The sequence below is a fragment of the Culex quinquefasciatus genome, chromosome 2, assembly GCF_015732765.1.
Source record: "Culex quinquefasciatus strain JHB chromosome 2, VPISU_Cqui_1.0_pri_paternal, whole genome shotgun sequence".
In the NCBI taxonomy this organism is placed as follows: Eukaryota; Metazoa; Arthropoda; class Insecta; order Diptera; family Culicidae; genus Culex; species Culex quinquefasciatus.
In genome coordinates this window covers 22,929,542-22,948,821 of record NC_051862.1, presented here as the reverse complement: position 1 = coordinate 22,948,821, position 19,280 = coordinate 22,929,542, and the positions used below count along the sequence as shown (strand labels likewise).

General features: G+C 40.8%; 1 protein-coding gene across 1 annotated transcript in view; it reads left to right on the top strand.

Annotated features, from left to right (window-relative positions):
* LOC6040387 (calmodulin) overlaps window positions 1-19,280 on the top strand; it is a 67,426-nt gene that overhangs the window by 7,139 nt on the left and 41,007 nt on the right. The window contains exon 2 of the mRNA XM_038257936.1: window positions 8,799-8,973. Within this exon, the coding sequence (XP_038113864.1) occupies window positions 8,799-8,973 (175 nt within the window). The remainder of the gene's footprint in view (window positions 1-8,798; window positions 8,974-19,280) is intronic.

The window sequence follows — 19,280 nt, the reverse complement described above, 5'->3', positions numbered from 1 at the left end:
CTCTTTTTTCGTTGAATCCACGCGGTCACTTTGAGCAATCCACGCTTGAATGTGTGGTGCTTACGAACACAAGGCAAAAAAGTGAGGTTAAAATTTGTGTGCGAGAGCTATTTTGCGCAATGAAGAGAGATCTGCAACTCCCGCTCGCTCTCTCTCTCTCTCTCTCAGCTGGTTTCGAGCACTCTCACTCAACTGCTCGAACACGAGTTTGTGTACGTGTTTGTGTTCTGCAATGACACGAGTTTACACGGCATTCTTGGATGATGTTGGTGTGTCGTTTTTGCACCCCAACGCGTTGGTATTGGTGAAATCGTTGGTTCGGTGATGAATCGATTAAACATGACTTACCTTTCTGGCGGTACGACCAGAAAAAACTGTAATTTACAGGGACTTTGATTTTCAAAAACTGCTGAAAACGAAAGTTACGGTAGCTTCCGTGTAAACCCTGCTTTGCATGCAACTTGCATGCAAAGCCGCTGGAACTCGCCCTTTCAGCGCTTCCGACGGTGTCTTCCATTTGCGGAGGTGTGCGTGGAATCAAATTTTCTACTTATATGGCCAAAACGGCGACGGCTGTCGTTGTCATCCGCGTCACTATTCGCTTTACGACTCCAATAACCCTGTCACAAGGTTGCTGCTGTCGTACAAGACTCCGGTCTCCTTGCCTCGAGAGGAAGCCATGCATGACATGCCGGCAGGCAGGCTAGAGTTACATCGTTTCCCTTCATGGCACCAAATTAGATTACAGAAGTTGGCCGTTCCCCTTCGGGGACCGGTCGTAAATCGCCTACTCCCCAGGACTCGTTTGGCCAACTAATCCAATTACCACTTGGGGATCCGGGTGTGTGTTGACGTAACCTTCACACACATGCCTCCTTACTGGGCGCGCGGGAATGTTCGTCCGGGATCAATACGCGTTGTGGGATGACCTACTTCGAGGCCGGACGGCGGCCGGGGGGACGCAATGCAGCATTTTTCCTGGTTTGGCCTTGCGCGCGGAGAACCGCCTGGCACGTTCCGGGAAGGCGGCGCCCGTTATCGCGCGCGCGTTCTTTGCATGATAAGAAGAGGGGGCCATCTACGTCAGCAAATTCTTGCTTATCAGCGCGCCGATTTGCCATGTTTATGTTGGCACAATAACAATAACAGCGTCGATTGAGAGCATTCGGAGCCCCTGCAGCAGAAGCACGCGATTGGAGCTTAGAGTTGAGCAGCTTTGCGTTAGTGTGCAGATTTGACAGCGCGTGGATTTAGTAGCTCGACGCAAAGTTACAGTTCCGGCTGATTCGTGGATGTTGCAGCAAAAGTGCTTGATTGTACTCAAATTGGAGCACCTTTTCGTCAGCGTGTAGCTATGACAAGTCATCGGCGCGTAGCCGTTCGGAATTTCATGGACGTCTACTCGCACATGCCGAGGGCAAGCTGCTGATAACATCGATTACGGTCGCGGCTGGAAGCTACACGGTCGCGCTGACTCAACGCGGATCATCGATATCAATTTGTCACACTCGAGCGAGATTGTAGCTATATAGAGTGGATTGTCGATCGAAAGATGATACGCGCCGATTAGAAGGGAGTTGGGCGACACTCGAGATAAGTGGAGCGCGATTGGAGAACACATGCGTTGCATAACGACGAGACGAGGTCGTGGAGACGTGGGGAGCAGGTTCAGCAAGTGATGATTTACGAGTTCACTTTCCAGCGCGCGTCCAAAGACTCCTCTGCTGTCATAAACGGTGCAACTGAATTCCGCCGAGTCGGTGTTGTTTTCGTCGCCTAGAATTCATAATGACCCGCACACGTAACCGCGCCGAAAGCCAGTGGTGGTGGCGGCGGCAACGGTTCGTCACATGGGCGTTGTGTGTAGGTATGAAAAATATGTGTTATTTTTGGAAAGCACACACTGGCGCTGCATATCGTACGATGCACGCTGAGGGCAACCCTCGGCGGACGACCGACCAGAGGGATAGTTGGACTGAGCTGAAGACGACGACGACGGCCAGAGTGTAATGAACCTGCCCGAGCCGGCTTGTTTTTCCTGGTACCTGTCGCGCGTTGCGTAAGACCGGCTAGAAGGGTTCTGGAGCAACCTTTGCTGGGATTTCGTGTCGGGAATGACAAATGAAAGCGTTTCTAAAGCTGACACCAACGCCCATGCAGCAAAACCAGGTTTAACTCAAATCTCGCTTGTTTTCAGTAATCGTGTACTTTGACAGTTGAAACTAGTCAGAACTACACGCTCACCAAAATTCATCAACTCATGAGTTTAATGTAGCTTTGCTGCATGGGTCACTGGAGGGGGAAACCTTGAGTGACGTCCTTCTCACTCCGTCCAGGGACAAGTGATGTTCTACAGAATTGCAGTCATTACCAATGCGGGGCGGCCCCCAGTCCACTTCCGCGACATCCTTGAATAATGGGATATATGCATACTTGAACGACTAGGAGGGTACGCAACGCTCTGCCGTCTCACTCACTGACAAGTCTGCAGTGTGTGCTGGCAGCAAAAGCAGTAGCAAACACACACACACACACACAGTCTATAATTGGCGCTTTTTTTCTCCTTTTGTTTGCTGCAGTTCCACATCCACCCACCCCCTCTAGACTGTTGTTTTGTTGTTGTTGTTGTATTTTTCGCATTATGACGACGACACTGCAGATGTTTGAGGTGCGGAGCGCGCGAGTTGCAATTTTCAAACAGGAGCAGTAGCTAGCTACTGCAGCAGTGAGAGGTTTCAAGTAGCTATTAGCAAGCTATTATTCGAATAGTTGTGTAATGACGAGGGAGGGAGAGGGCTCGTTTTGTGTTTGAGGGATGCATTGTAGATAAGGAGGTTGGTTTTTGAATAAAAGAATAAATAAAAAAATGTTATTTGTTTCTTTTCCCTACAATTCTTTCCACAAAATGTAAAGTGAGCATAGTTTGACAGCTTCATGTAAATATCAACTGAGATTCATAACAAAAAGTTCTTCGTCAAAATACTAAAAATGTCAGAAGTGTCACTTTTAGTGAATATAACCTAGAAACGAGCCTCAGAATTTAGTGCGCATAGTATGCATTTGAATCCAACATGCGTTCGTAAAAACATTGGAATAATTTTACACATATTGCGGTGAATTTAGCTCTGCTTATGTTAAAATTTTGAATGAAATTCAATCAAATCTGACATCGAAACCAAACTTCTTCAGAAGTGTTAAGAGATTTTGATTTTTTTCCAGTTTTGACGTTAATACCACTAAGTTTTTGCTAAATTCTGTGTAAATGTAATTTGGCTTGTGTTATATTGTGAGTAGAATTAACGCAAATCTGACTTCAAGACCAAACCGTCTAAAAATGTCTTTTATGACAGATTTGAGTAAATTTCTTCCAAAAAATTAAATTTTGTTTTAAATTTCACGTCAACACCATAACTACTAAAGATCTTTTTTTGTGGCCTTGCGTCAGATTCCGAGTATATTTCAGTCGGTTTTTTTTACTTTGAATAGTATTCCATAAAATCTGACGTCATAACCAAATTTCACTCAGATCTAGGTGCATTTCACTCAGTTTTTTTTTTTTTGAAAAGGACCAATAAACCAAATTTTCAGTTTTTGCTTTTTGGGTGTTTTTTAATACCCCTGACTCAAGGCGGTTTCAAAAACACCCAAAAAGCAAAAACTGGAAATTTGGTTTATTGGACCTTTCCAAAAAAAAAACTCCGGAATTGTAAGTGGAATTCATTATAATTTGCCAACACATTCAAAGTATGTTTACATTACAGCTGGACGTTTGTTTGCATCAGGTTTCCTATCTCTTTCTAGCAAATGTTTTTTGTCAGGCGACTTCTAGCTGGTTTTTTTGGACTGGCCGCCCGATATGTCAGCAAACATACTTCGCAGGGCAGTGACAGCTCGAGCTCGATCCATGTTTGCATCAGGACACTGTGACGAGAAGTTCGTCATTTTTGAGTTAAATTATACATTTTTTTCACTGGGCCTAGAGAGCCCTATTTTTTTGTTAAATTTTAAGTGAAAGTCATTCCTTTAAGCTGCCGTCATATTAAAAATACTCAAGAGCACAAAAATTTTGTAACAAAAAAATTTGCAAATTCATGAATCAAGAAATTTAAAAAACATTCTAAAATTAAAATAATTAAATACGAATACACAAAAATGTTAATGAAAAAATTAAAAATAAAAATAAATCAAAAAAAATATTTTAAAATTAAAAAATTCTACGATTTTAGATATTTAACAAAAATTTTGATTCAGAACCAAAGAAATCAAAAATCACAAAATTTCAATATTTTAAATTTCAAAAATTAGATAATTTAAATACTCAAAATTAAAAAAAAGCTTAAAATTTTAAGTATTGAAACTCAGAACATCAAAAACATAAATATAAAAAAAATGCAATTTAAAAATTGAAATATATCACAATTTCAAAATATGATTCATCATTTTTATTAACCTAGAAATTAAAAAAACAGTTCGTACTTGATTGTCCGAAGTCCTCGTCAAAATCTCACCCAATAGTCCAATGAAGAAAATTATATCTTTGTCGGAATTACGGATTTTTTTACCTAAAATATGACTCTAAAAATGTCTGATTTTCTGTAATTGGAGATAATGGCATCTAAGAGTTTAAAAAGTTTTAAATCAATTAATTTAAAAATTTTAGAATTCTAGAGTAAATTTTCAAAACAATCTGTGAGCCATGGGTTTCCAATGAAGATGGGACCTTTTGAATATTTAATCTAGAATTCAGGAATTTGAGAATTAATGGATTTGTAATTTTTTTGGTTAAATTTTGGATTCTAGATTCTAAAATTTTAAGTTAAGGAATTTTAAAATTAATGAAATTTTGTTTTGGAGTTTTTCTATTTAAAAAAAAATGTGATTTATTTTTACATTCTAAAATGTTTAGAATCCGTGTTTTTTTTTTTTTTTTTTTCTTAATTTCAGCGTTTTGAATTTCACGGTCACATGCAACTTTTCTTGATCGCATTTTGTCCGATCTTCGTACTTAGCTTTATTCGGCAATTTGTATTGTGGTGATTAGATTTTGATAAATTTAGAGTGAAACTCATTTAAATTTGATGTCAAAATCGAACTTAGTCAACAAAGTTTTTGTTAAATTTTGTCACACAATTCTGACGTTAAAAACAGAACCTACTCAAGTATGTGAATGTACTTGTTTGTTTTTCTCATATAAAATTACGGAAATAATGTTTTATTGAATTTGGATGATCAAGTATCAATAAAAGCAACGTTTTTCATCGTTTGTTATCATTAGAACATCTTATTTTGCTTTTACATTAAAATGGGAATTGAAAATGAATGCTCAACATTCAAATGCGTTTTTCTCAAAACGCACGGTTTGTACATGATGCTTTTTGAAATGTTGGCATCGATTTGGGTAATTTTTACTTTCACACGGAGAAAAGAGTCCCCAAAATCGTTCTTTTTTTTCTCCGTGCACTGAGTTTTTGAAAAATTTGAAGAAGAACCTCTCATTCTTGAGTAAGTTCTGTTTTGACAAAATTGCTACAGAACTGTCACTGGTGGTTGATGCTATGACAGCGCATAGGTGTGAACTGTCATTTTAACGTATTGATCTTTCGTTATTCGTGAATAAATGTAGTCGTTTGCCTTTGGTTCCAATGAGGCAGCGCTATGAAATCGGTTAGCCTGTTCAGCGACTCCGAATTAGGCTTCCGGCTTTAGAGAATTTTCGTACTAAGTTGTTGAAAATTAGCTGACAAGCAAGTTTTCAAAAAGTACCCAACTCAGACTTCGACTCCACAACCCTGCAGTAAAAAAGAAGGGAAGTAACGAAAACCAAGGTCTCCAAAGCATCACGATTCCGTCGCTCGTTTGCAAACTTTACCGATTACGCTGAATGTCACGGTCCCAGCATTCAACAGGCACGCCGGCCAACATTGAGCATTGGTGACTGCCCTCAACCGCAAATTAGAACTTTTCCCATAACGATAAATCTGACCGCAAGACCTCAAAACTCCGCATAAATGTTAATAACAGGAAATCCTCGCTCTCCTTTTGCACAACCCCCGAATCAGCGAATCGCTGGAAGATCCGAGCGGCGCCAAGGTCAACATTCGTCACCATCCAAGATGGTGGAATGTTGGCAAGTTATTTGAGCTATTTCTCCACCACGTTTTTGCCTACAGCTTCGCGTTGTCATCCGGTGCGGAATGCCAACAGTGGACGACGACAACGTTGCGAATGTTTTGAATAGATCAATCTCGCAGCGAGCTTGCTCGCCCATCCCCCAAGCCAGGAAGCCGTCTCGGCGGTCGTCTAGCTCGAGACAACACCGGTCATCCTCTTCATCATCATCAACGGCGTCGTCGTCGCCGTCATTGCGGCCGTCCGTCATCGACAGAGGAGACGAAGAGTGACAGCATGAATGAAGTCCGGTCGCCGCCACCGGAACCGGTTTGAGGCGGTGCTTGGTCAGGTGTGTGTGTGTGTGTGTGTGCAAGGCCTGGCCCACGCGCCAGTGACTCACCCGTCAAGAGGTGTTCCTACTGGATCTGCACCTGTTCACACCGGGACTACAGCGGTGAATCAGCGGTTTCGCGCGACCAACAGGCGTAGGAAATTGCAGAAAATTTAGCGCGGCTGCGTTTAGAGCGAAAACAACAGCCAAATAACGACCGGCTGCGATAGAAACCTGTTTCGCGATGTGCACTGTGCAAGCGCCGGTTGAACCGGTCCGTGAAAGTCGAAACGTGCCGGTGAGGGAAAATTTTAATGATTTTTTTCGGGTTGACGCGGGGTGATTTGGCGGGTGTTGGACGCGGTTTCCCATGCAGCAGAAGCAAGTTTGACTCAATGTTGAGTACGCTTGGTTGAACGTGTAGAGTTTGTTTTGAACTCTCTCTCTATATGCTGTCAACTGCAGCACTGTACGCCTATGCAGCAGAACCAGCTTAACGCCTACTCAGCACTGAGCAAGTGAAGCAAATGTCAAAATTCCGTTGACAAATCACCCCACCAACTCTTTCGCAGCCCGCACGATTTATGGCCGTTTTCCTTTTTCCGTGCAAAATTGGAAAATTACAGTCCACACACCACCGTCGGAGAGATGGTCGGTGTCCAAGCTGACCATTTGATGTCTCAATCACGGCGGGGCGGCTCCGCGTGCGAAAACGGGAAATTTTGATTGATGACGGTGGGGAGCGGCGGGTTTTAAACCTGTTCTACAAGGGGAATAAAAATGTAATAAATTTTACATCGGTACGACGAGCGCGCGCGGTCAACATCTGGCAATGTTTTGGCAGGCGGCGGGTTTTTCCATTTTTTGCCACCCGGCGGAAAGCGGGGAGATCCGGACTTTTGCTATGTGCGAGCGTTTGGTTTCTTTGTAGATTGCAATCAAACGTCAGATTTATGGCGCGAGAAGGGATTTTGAGAAATGGGAGAATAATCATCTTGTCGGATATTGGAGTTAATGATTGCGCTATGGAAGAGGAAGAATGTGCGGAATTGGAAAAAAAGGTTTTGCGGAAGCAATTTAGGTTGCAGGTTTTTACACTCTTCAGGAAATATACCGGGTTGTGAGTTTTTCTCTCACTTTTGCTGCATGGGCTTACGAGCTGTCAATTTGTTTTGCTGAAGAAATTTGATTGTTAGTTGGTACACTCTTCTGAAAAACTACCTAATTGTGAGTTTTTTGTTCCTCTTTTGCTGCATGGGCTCTCAATTTTTCAATGTAAACATTGAAAAGGGTGAGCGGAACTAACTGTTTGTTTAAATCCAAGGTTACGTCCTGATGAAACGATACCTTCTGATTAGATTTATGAAGGCTATGAAGTTGCTTTTGAATACGAGCTTTCAAAAATTTACACAAGCATTTTGGTAGACTCACTCTTTTGAAATTGTACCGAAGATTTTCTTAATTTTGCTGCAAGGTCTTACGAACTGTCAAATGATTTGCATGATAACATTGATAACTATTCATTGTTTTGTTCGTTACTAAACAAAAAATGGACCGAAGGTTGAATCAAAAATGGGGTCCTTAAATTTAGTGTAAATTGCTGATATTATAGAGTTATCTAAGCCCGAGCTCACGCACACTATCACCCCATTTGTTTTGCTCGTGGGTACAAAATTTAACCTCAATCTTTTTCGTGTTCGTACACGCAATACATGCGCACGTACGTTTTGTTCACAGCGATAAAGTTATTTTTTCTGAGTACGGGTCATTGTAAATTGTACAACTATTAAGGGTTTAAAATTGAGTTTTAAACAATTTTGAAAAATTAACTTCGCGGCCTTTCTTGACAGACTTGATAGCTCGTTATAAGGGGACTATAGTTGATTGAAATGAAGTCTTGTCAAAAATTTATGTTTGCATTATAATTAAAAAAGTGAGCAAATAATAAAATTCAGTGGAAGCAATTAGACTGCTTTCAGGTACACACTAATTGAATTAAACGATGAAGATTTAGATCTAGCCTACCGAAGTTTTCTCAATGTTGCTGCATGGGCTTACGAGCTGTCAAATAATTTCAAGTGATCACTTTGCCATCTATTGTTCGGAATAGGAATTAGAGCTCATTAACGAGCTGTCAAGAGGGTTACACGCATAACAAAAACAGATCTAAATTTAAGTTTTCCTCACTTTTGCTTTATGGACTTCAGAGCTTCAAATCTATCGGGTCGTCATCATATAGTGGACTTTGCTTCCAGAAGTGGTCAAATCTAAAGCAATTCTCGCAATCGATCAAACCTAAATCCTAACCTCGCACTAACCATATTCCTCTCTCTCTCTCTCTGTGTTTACCTTACAGGCCGATCAACTTACAGAGGAACAGATCGCCGAGTTCAAAGAAGCGTTCTCGCTGTTCGACAAAGACGGTGACGGCACGATCACGACCAAGGAGCTGGGCACCGTGATGCGATCGTTAGGCCAGAACCCCACAGAAGCAGAGCTGCAAGACATGATAAACGAGGTCGATGCGGACGGTGAGTACCTGATTTTTTTTTCTTTCTTTCGCGAAAGTTCGGACCACATCTGCGGGGTTTTCCCCATTTCTTGTAACACGTGTGCCAGGTGATCGCGCGCGCGCGAGTTCAGCGCTCGTGCGACGTTTGTTTACACCACAGAGTTTCAGGAGGGAGGAACGGAAAAAAACGAGTAAATGGATTTCGCGCGGGGTAGCTGGTCGGACTAAAGATGGCATTGATTTATTGATGTGCCATTCACTAATTAAATTTAATGTGTATTTAAAATGTAACTCGCCGATGGCGTCAATGGACCGCGAGTTGGGAAGGTCGTGCACATCGGTGTGTGGAACACACCGGAAATGATTTATCTCGGTGTAACTTTGTTGGCGCGAGCGTCAAAATACATGGAATTTTGATAAATGCTTCGAAAATAAACACAACTTTCGTAGAACCATTTGTCGGCGCCAAAGTTAACAAGTTCTCGTTAACAGTTTGTTTGCGCCGTTACAGTCGTTAATCAATCACAATTTGACGTGTATTTGCTGCTTCGTTATTTGTACAACGGCAGAGAGAAATTACCCTAAAGTTCGTTTCATAGCAGCGCCATCTTTTATCATTTTCGTATTACGCCCAAATGTAGGCTTTGATCTTTCGGCGTCCCCGCAAATAAAAACGCCTCTTTTCACACCAAGAAAATTTAATCAACGACCTTTTCCTGGCATCCGCCAACCGCCAGCAATGTCTTATTGTGTTTTTGCGGCACGTTATTTGACACATCCGTCACACATGGGAAATCCAATATAATATATTTTTTCGTAGCCACCGACCGGTCCTCCATTGTTTCTCCACGTGACGGACCGACCAAAAAACCTCCCCCGGGCGCTCGACAAGAAGATTAACGATGACGCGATGAGTTTGTTGGAACATGACGACGACAAACCGTCATTATCTGGAGGCGCCCCCCACCCCAATCCACACCCGAAAAAAAAACCAGAAAAATCAGAAGCCACCACGGTTGAGGTGCGCTCGGCAACGGCAAACATGAAATCCTTTTTGTGAGCTTGACACAATGTAGGTCATAGCGGAACGGAGAGCGAGCGAGCCTCGGAACCAGGAACCAGGTTGGAGAACGAAATTTTCATCAAGCCGCCCCTGTTCGAGGGACCTGCGCCCCTTGAACCTCTTCCCTCGGCGCTGTACGGAGCGTCGGAGTGGTGGGAGTTGGAAAATATTTCGAAAATGAGGTTGAGCCACATTCCCTTGTTTGTGCAAGCAACATTTTATGTTTGCTTTTCCATTCGCCCGTCCCGGCACCTCCCACCAACCGGGTTTGGGTTGGACAGCACCCTTGATGAAGGACCGAAAAAAATCCTCTTTCTGTTTGGAAGTTGGGGGTGATCTCTGGGGTGACCCCATTTCGTCCCTTTTTTTTTTTGTTTCTCTCGACGACGTGGGATTCGTTTTGTGAGCGGACTTTAAGCATTGGATTTGCTTGGTACATCCAAGCGAGAAAAATCACCTAGTGGTGAGAATTTGAACTAAGCAATTCTTGCACTAATACTTGTATGCAACCGTGCATAGATAGCAGCTTTACGCACACCTACAAAATCTCGTCAGAATTTCTCACGTAATTAAAATGAAAAACGAACTGCTTTTCAAAATTCCAACACTGGGTAGAGAAAGGACACGAGTTTCCATTATTGCTGATTTGTTTTCCCCCCCTTAAAAACGGGGGGAGGGGGACAGTTTGATTAGGGTCCTGACAAGGACCCCCACCAAGGTCGGGACAGCGGCCGCCAAACCTATTTCTTGTTTATTTTCATTACTCCGAGCGTTGTCCCCTCGGGGGATCAATCAAGCACACGATTGACGAATTGTTATTTTGGGGGCTGCGCGCCATCTATCAAGCGAAAAGAAAAAAGGTAAAATTTCGTCCCGCCGATATCAGTGTGCGATTAGGTGCGATTTCTAATGGGGGAAAACCTTTTCCGGATGGGATCCGCCCGGTGACAAATTCATGAAAGATTCATCGATGACGGATTTGGATTGGGATACGACACGGGGATGATGCTACGAATTGGGTGAAAGGTTGTTTTGTTTGTCATCAGTATAAATAGATATCTGTCATCGAGTTGATCCCGGCCAGGATTACGATACCCAATACGAGATTACGTAATGGAATATTCGACTGGAAAAGCTTTAATTTGACAAGATAAAATCGCACTTGTTGTTGCATCATTCATCGCGGGATTGTTCTAACCTATAAAACTTCTACTTGTCTAACCTAAAAATCGGACTTGACCTATTCAGAGTCGGTCTTTCAATTTCATAAAGTTTGTTATGCAACATAATGGAGTTACTTTCATGTTCCGGACCACTAATAACCAGCGGGAACCGGTTCCAAATTGGCCAGATTGGTTTTGAAAGCAATGGCATATTTCAAGATTGTCACATCTTTCAATTCCATGAAGTTTGATATGTCGCATGGCAGAGTTTCTTGCAGATTCCAGAAGTGTCCCCAGCGGTTACCGGTAACTCGTTCCGAAGTGACCATGTTGGATCCGGAACGACGGCATAACTGTAAATTGATACATCTTTCAATTTCATGAAGTTTGATATGCAACATGATGGGGTTCACTGCATATTCCGGAAGTGTCCCCCGATTGGCCCCGGTAGCCGGTTCCAAAGGGGACATATTAAGTCTGCAAATGATGTCGTATTCTTTAAAGTCTGTATCAAAGTGAAGCTTGAAATTCAGCTTAATGGGACTCAAAAAAGTGAAGTTGCCCCTTTCTTAGAGTTCGGGAACCGGTTCCAGATTGACCGGAATTGGACGGAAAGTTTCCTGCAATGGCATACCTACCATCTTAAAAGAAATTTGTATTTTATTGGTAGAAGAGAGAAACAAATTACTACGTCAAAGCAGTTAAACAAATCACAAAAAGTAGTGATAAATTAAGATTTGATAGACTTGCCCCCGTTAAGTCTATCACGGGCCGTTTATGGACAACCCCTCCCACTAACCCTTGGCCGATAATCACTATCAAATCATTAGCAATTCAAAAGCCTCGATCTGGGTCATTCCATCTCTAGACATAATCCCGGATTCATTTCCTGCTGCTGACCAAAGCTTCTTCCGATCGGATTTAACTCACTGTCGGCCCCGTACAATGAAGCATTTCTTGGCAACCGGACAAATCCTTGTCCGGGGCGGACCAAGTTCGGAAATGACCTCCCTTCCTCCCGCCTACCCCGCGAGAATAATTTATTCCCGTCATAAATTATGCATGTTTCGGCGAGTTTCGAGAAAATCTCCAACGGCGAGGTTTGAGGTTAGGGGGTCCGACTTCCGCCCCGCAGAGCGCGAGCGCGCTCTGTCGTCGGATTTTCGATTGCGCGGCAAACGGAAGTGACCTCCCCCCTCCCCTCCTCCTTCCGTAGCTCCATTTGCTGACAAAAAATATTGTTATTATAAATAAGTGTTATTGCTTCCTTGGCGTTTGCGTTGGTCCCCGGAAAAGCCGCGCGGTAAAAATGGAGGAAAAGCAGGCATTTCCTTTGCCTTGTGACCGCCATTCAGGCTGAGGTTGAAGGTCAAGCCTCGCAGCAGGTGTGTGTGAGTGTCCCTTTGAGGTTATGTTGTTGTCCCTCTCGGGAAAAACATCTAAGGCGCGGGCTTTTAATTTGTGCCATTCTTCTCTTTGATGGGCGAGAATAACAAAGGAAATAAATTACCTTTTAAGCGCCCCCCCCCCCTTCCCCTCCCTCTTCTTTTCAGGTAAAAAAATATCAGCATATCACGAAAGCTTTTTCGGGAGTTGCCTTGGGCTAATAGAGGGGGGTCGAGACCTGGGGCATTGTGTTCAAGGGCAATTTTGTGGAGGGGGCACTACAAATGTGGTTTTCTTTCCTTGGCGTTCAAAATGTATGAAAAAGAAACAGGAGGTTATGGAGGGGGTCGTAAGATTAAGGAAATCGATTCTTTTCCATCTTGCTTTGGCGAGATGTGTAAACAAAAAGCAAAATATAGACTCGGGTAAACAGGCTGGACCTAAAAATAGTCCAGCTATCACTCAAATTGTTTATTTATCAATTTGAGGTTTTTTCACCCGACACGACTTCACGCGGTCGCGTTGTTGAATTTGCTGAACGATTCAGCTAAAAGTGTGGAAGACAATTTCTTGTCATTTAAACCAAAATCATTTAAATTCGGGTTAAAGGACTAAAACAGACATAAATCTCTTTCTATCATCAATTTAACGGTCAATTTGAAAGATCTGAAACTCACCACGGCTATTTCTAATTCACCACAGCTAATTTACACGCGTTTGACTGATCTTTGAAACTGTGTGCACGCAAACTATCACATATTTTGTCTAATGCGTTTGTTCATAACTAGATGGCTCTAGTGAGAAGTGAAAAATTATTTTTTGACACATTTGTTCAAAAATTTACGTCTGTTTATCTATGGTTCTCATTGGATGAACAAATCCGGCGTAAAAAAAATAATAACCCAATTAACAAAATTTTGTCATTTTTACTTTTTGTGTGTTTTTGAATACCCCTAAATCAAGGCGCTTTCAAATCGCCCAAAAAGCAAAAATATTCAAAATATTGTTTATTGGACAATTTTAAATAAACATCCAGATAATTACATGTTACAATGCATTCATTTACCATAAAATCTTCCCAATCATCTATTTTCATGTTAAAAATGTTCAATTTTTTTTCATCATCTGATGAACAAATGTTCATTGTTTTTCGTGAACTATTCATGAACAAATGGACACGAATTCATTCTTCAGGGATGTTAAACAATGAAAGATAATTGAAAAAAAAACAAAATTCAATGTTGAAAAGAAATTTAAGTGAAGGCACAATCTTTTCTCAAAAGGATTATCAAGAAATTTGGATTGAAAACATTAGAAAATAAAACTGAACATAACTTCTTATTTTTCGAACAAATGTTCACGTTTTTGCCCCATTCATGAACAAATGTCAAATGTTTATTCCACCTAGCGTAAACTATTTCATGAAGAAGTGTTCTTGACGATTTTCTTCGTGGACAAATTCTTACTTATGAATTGTTTGATAAACTTATCAACTCCAAAACCCTTACGCATTTGATGTTAAGAGCGAGTTTTTCACCGATGTGAAACAGGTCGTATCGAGGTGCTCCGATTTGGCTGAAAATTTCAGGGTTCGTTTGTCTATACATGAGATGAACTCATGTCAAATATGAGCCTTCTACGACAAAGGGAAGTGGGTTAAAACGGGCATTGAAGTTTGAGGTCCAAAAAACATGAAAAATCTTAAAATTGCTCGCATTTCCGTAAAACTTCATCAATTCCAACTCTCTTAGATGCATTCGAATGGTCTTTTGAAGCTCTTCAAAATGTGCTATAGACATCCAGGATTGGTTTGACTTTTTCTGATAGCTTTTGCAAATTACTGTTAAAAATGGATTTTTTTAAAACCTTAATAACTTTTGGCAACAGCCTCCAACACCCATACTCCCATAGGTCAAAAGTTAGAGAATTGCATGGACTATAAGCCTACGGTATTAACTTTTTGGCCAATCACAGTTTTTCTCATAGTTTTACGATTTTTCTAGAACAAACATTTTACAACGTTAGTTTTTGCCCTGTAGGCCTCCATAGCGACACTTTTTGGTCTCAATTTTGACATATTCGGAATCCTCAGAAAATTTTACATTAGATTGAGGTGTTGGAATTTTGAATTTGATTGGAAAAAATGCCATTTAGAATTAATTAAAATATTATTTAGCATTTTGTCAGATTAGGGGTAAAACAAGTTTTCGCCTACTTGATACAGCATTTGACGTATTGATCACAGGGTAAATAAGATCTATTTCTTTTTTCAAAAATGTTTATTTAATTATTTTTTAAATCAAAATTACAACTCCAATACTTCTAACATACGTGAAATTTTCCGAGGATTCCGAATATGACAAAATTGAGACCAAAAAGTGCCGTCTTCTTAGCCTACAGGGCAAAAACTAACGTTGTAAAATGTTTGTTCTAGAAAAATCGAAAAACTATGAGAAAAACTGTGATTGGCCAAAAAGTTAATACCGTAGGCTTATAGTCCATGAAATTCTCTAACTTTTGACCTATGGAAGTATGGGTGTTGGAGGCTGTTGCCAAAAGTTATTAAGGTTTTAAAAAAATCCATTTTTAACAGTAATTTGCAAAAACTATCAGAAAAAGTCAAACCAATCCTGGATGTCTATAGCACATTTTGAAGGGCTTCAAAAGACCATTCGAATGCATCTAAGAGAGTTGGAATTGATGAAGTTTTACGGAAATGCGAGCAATTTTAATATTTTTCATGTGTTTTGGACCTCAAACTTCAATGCCCGTTTTAACCCACTTCCCTTTGTCGTAGAGGGCTCATATTTGACATGAGTTCATCTTATGTATAGAAAAACAAACCCTGAAAGTTTCATCCAAATCGGAGCACCTCGATACGACCTCTAGAACAAACCGAGCAGAATCTACAAATACTGCCTCTTAAATTTATCGTCATACTATTTTTACAATCAATTGTTTAAAAAAGTGCGTTTAGGGAAACTTGATCCCTGCATTTTTACAGTCCCTGGAATCAGCCTCAAGATTAATCAATTGGGCTGGGTTTTCATACATTGTTTCCTTCATTATAGTAGTACATAGCTTACTGCAGTTTGAACCTTTTTTCAAAAGTTTTGTAAACAAAAATTTCCAGCTTTTGTAAACATGCTTAATTTTGGTCTAAAAAATAATATTTTAAGTTTTTAAATATTTTACATACTAAACTTGTTATATTATGAACACAAACGTACAGGTTTTATGTGAAATTGTTGTAACTTATAGAAAATTAAAAGTTTGGATGAATAAGAAACATTTTGCTTAAGATTTCATCAAAATGTTGAAAGGGTGATAAAGTTATCCCTCACATTTTTAAAATGCCGGTTTAATTTTTTTTTTAAACGCTTAGCATGATTCGAAGAGTTCATCTGATGAAATACCCGTATTAGCCAAAAATAGATGAATGTTTAAGCTTTCAATTCACGCTTAAAGTTTATAGTTTTGTGAGAAATTGACAGTGGGATCAAGTCTCCCACTCTCCCCTACAGTGAATGTAATTTTTTAATTTCATCAATAAATTTGAACTTTCTTTTTCTTTATACACAATTAGAGTTTATCATGTTTGCGTCTTTTAATTCATCAATCAAAAATCAAACCATCCACATTAACGACCCCCGGGTCTTTTGTGGTCTCTATTGCAAGTTTCTGCTCGAACCTAGGAGTCCGAAGGCTTGAATGGGGAGATCACCCAAACCTCTTTCTACTCCAAGGAACCTTCCACCCCAGTGTTTGAACTGACGACCTTTGGATTGTGAGTCCAACCGCCGCCAGCGATTCCACCGGAGTAGGCTTGGTTTGGTGTGTTGTTTGTACTTATGGCATGGAGAAGACTCCTACACCTGGAATGACTTAACGGCCTAACAACCAAGGCCGGGACCGACATTTTACTTCCTCATCCGATGGAAGGTTGCAGCAGATGGGAATCGAACCCAGAATCATCCGCTTACAAAGCGGACAGCGTAACCATTCGGCCACGCACTGCCACTTTTAATTCATAGACAAATTTATAATTTTTTTAACTCGTGAAAAAATGTTCAAGATTTTTATGAACAAATGGACCTTGATAAGTTTGCGTCAACGATTTTATAGGTATTTTTATTTTCAATCTTTATCAAATACCAATTTAATAATTAAATTTCTTACATTTTATGAGAAAATGTCCACGATCTCGTGAACAAATGCCAACTGAACGATTTTTGACCACATTTTCATGAACATTTTAAACATAAATTGTTTCCTTCTTGTATTTTGTGGACAAATTTACAAGACATGTTTTTCTCCCTTGTCAAAAGGAAACTGAACATGTTTTTGTTCGTCCACAGCACAGTATCTTTAAAGCAACATGTTCGAGCTAAATGTTCATTACTTCTTCTGTTCATTCAACAATGTTCACGGTATTTACTTCCACTACCAGTAGAAAATGAACATATTTTGCTCACCCATTTCGCGAAAAAGTTTTCCTGATCTGTTTTCTTTTGAAAACAATATTTTTTTACATTTGTGTTGAAAAGAAATTCAACTGAAGGCACAATCTTTTCTCAAAAGCTACATCATATAGAAATGTGAACGGAACAAAATTAAAAAAAAAAAATTAAAACTTTCTCAGTTTGTGAACAAATGTTCATGTTTTCGGTCAGTTCAGGAACAAATGGAACTGAAAATGTTTGCGTCACCTATTTCCTGAATAAAACGCGACTTTTTTGTCATGAACTTTATGTTAAACCTCTCATGAACAAATGTTCACGATTTTTACTTCGTGTCCAAGTGGCATTTGAACAAGTTTTGTTCAACCATTTCATGAACAAATGTCTTTTGCCTACTGAAAATTATGAATTTAGATTTTTGAACTTTTTCATGAACATTTGAATTATAATAGGTTTTCTTCATTTATTTCATGTACGATTTTGTTCACGAACTTCACGAACTGTTTTTTCTTTCTTGAACATATGCAATTTAATTTTATTTTGTTCTACAATTTCATGAACAAATGTTCACATTTTTTATGAACAAATACGAGCTGTTTTTTCATGAACAAATTTCAACTGGACAGCTTTTCATTTCACATTTTTCATGAACAAATGTTCTAAACTAGTATTGACAGCACAATTGCATTCTTTTTCCCGACTGTCCTCAACAAAAACAGCAAAATCGTGCTCATGAGACTGGAACATGACACCTAGCTTTTATTTTATTTTTTCTAGATTAAATTGATACCGCTTGTCCTGTCCTTTCCGGTGAATTATTTCTGGCCGGGATTGTCTACGACTAGAGAGGAGCTTCAAATGACGCGCTTTGTCTGAATCTCGCCGTGCCCAGATTAGCGTCAACCGAATTTGTTTGGAATCTTCATAAAATTTTGTATTGTACCCGCCGAAGGGGGTAGGAAAGTGCTATTTATTTTTATGATTGGTTCTGATCCTCGATTATTTTGCCCCTCTTTACGGGATGGAGAGACCACTTCAAGAAAAGGATTTGGGCACCCAACCCTTTTTGCTGTACCGGCGACGGGGGTCTAAGAATAATGGGTTGGGTTTTTGGGGGTCGAGATAACAAAGTCGTAAAAAGCAAAGTGGCTTTTTAGTCGGGGGAAGTTTTACCGACACCTGATATTGGTGCGAAGGGCAAGTTTAAGAGGGTCAAGTTATGAACGTGAAATTTGTAGGATCTAGAAAGTTGACTCTTTATCTGACTGTAGAGAAAGAGTAGCAATCAAACGGTTTGATCAATCAAAGCGAAACTTTCTTATCTGTGATTGCGATTTGGCAAGTCTTGAAAGTATTCGAAGAATTTCGTAGAATGCTTCGCTTCAAATTCCACCGTTTACCTTCTGGAGAGCAGCCGAAGAAAGCTCTCCCGGGGGTTCAATCCAGGTCAAACCCCAGATTTTATCGAATTTTTCCTTTCCCAGAAGTACATTCCAGTACCGTAATTTTCCCTGCCTTCGTGCTTCTAATTGCCGACATTCTTGGAACCTTCTCCTGCAATGTTTGTTACATTTTCGCAGATTGCGTTATCAAGATCTGGCCTCGACGGTTTCTTTGTTCCACACTCCTGCGGAGAGCATAGCAAGGTGTAACGCAGCCCACGCGCCCCAACCTACCTGTCGCTGACAGGTTCCAACCTGAAGAAAAGCGGTGCGGCGTCCAGCAGAAAGTTCTAGTTCTGGTTTAAACAACCACCCCGTTTTTTCTGCTGCTGCCGCTCTACCTCGAAGGGAAAAAGGTGTTGCCGACGAAGCTCATTAATATCCGGAAGTTGGAGGTTGGCGGGAGGAAGGGTTCGGGGGGAGGTCGGAAAATGCAACAACCCGACCCCCCCCTCCCCGTTCACAATGTTGCCACGTTGTAGCGAAACCCCAGAAACCGTCGTGATGATGATGTGGGGGGGTTCATGAAGCAACAGCTTACACAACTACACGGCCACAGGACGATATTTGTTGGTCGATTTGGCTGGTTGTATTTGTAAGGATACCTGGAAGGTCCTGGCGGTGCGGGCTGGTGGTGGATACTTTGTTACAATGGGAAAGGATGAAGTCCTGGTCGCGCACCAATACAGCCGAGCGTGGTGAAAATGGGGCAGATATCGAGTTGGCACACATACAAAGAAGACTTGGGGAGCTTATCGAGGAAGACTGCTGGAATTTGAACATGGTCTCGTGGAGGTGTGGAATAGCTGCGC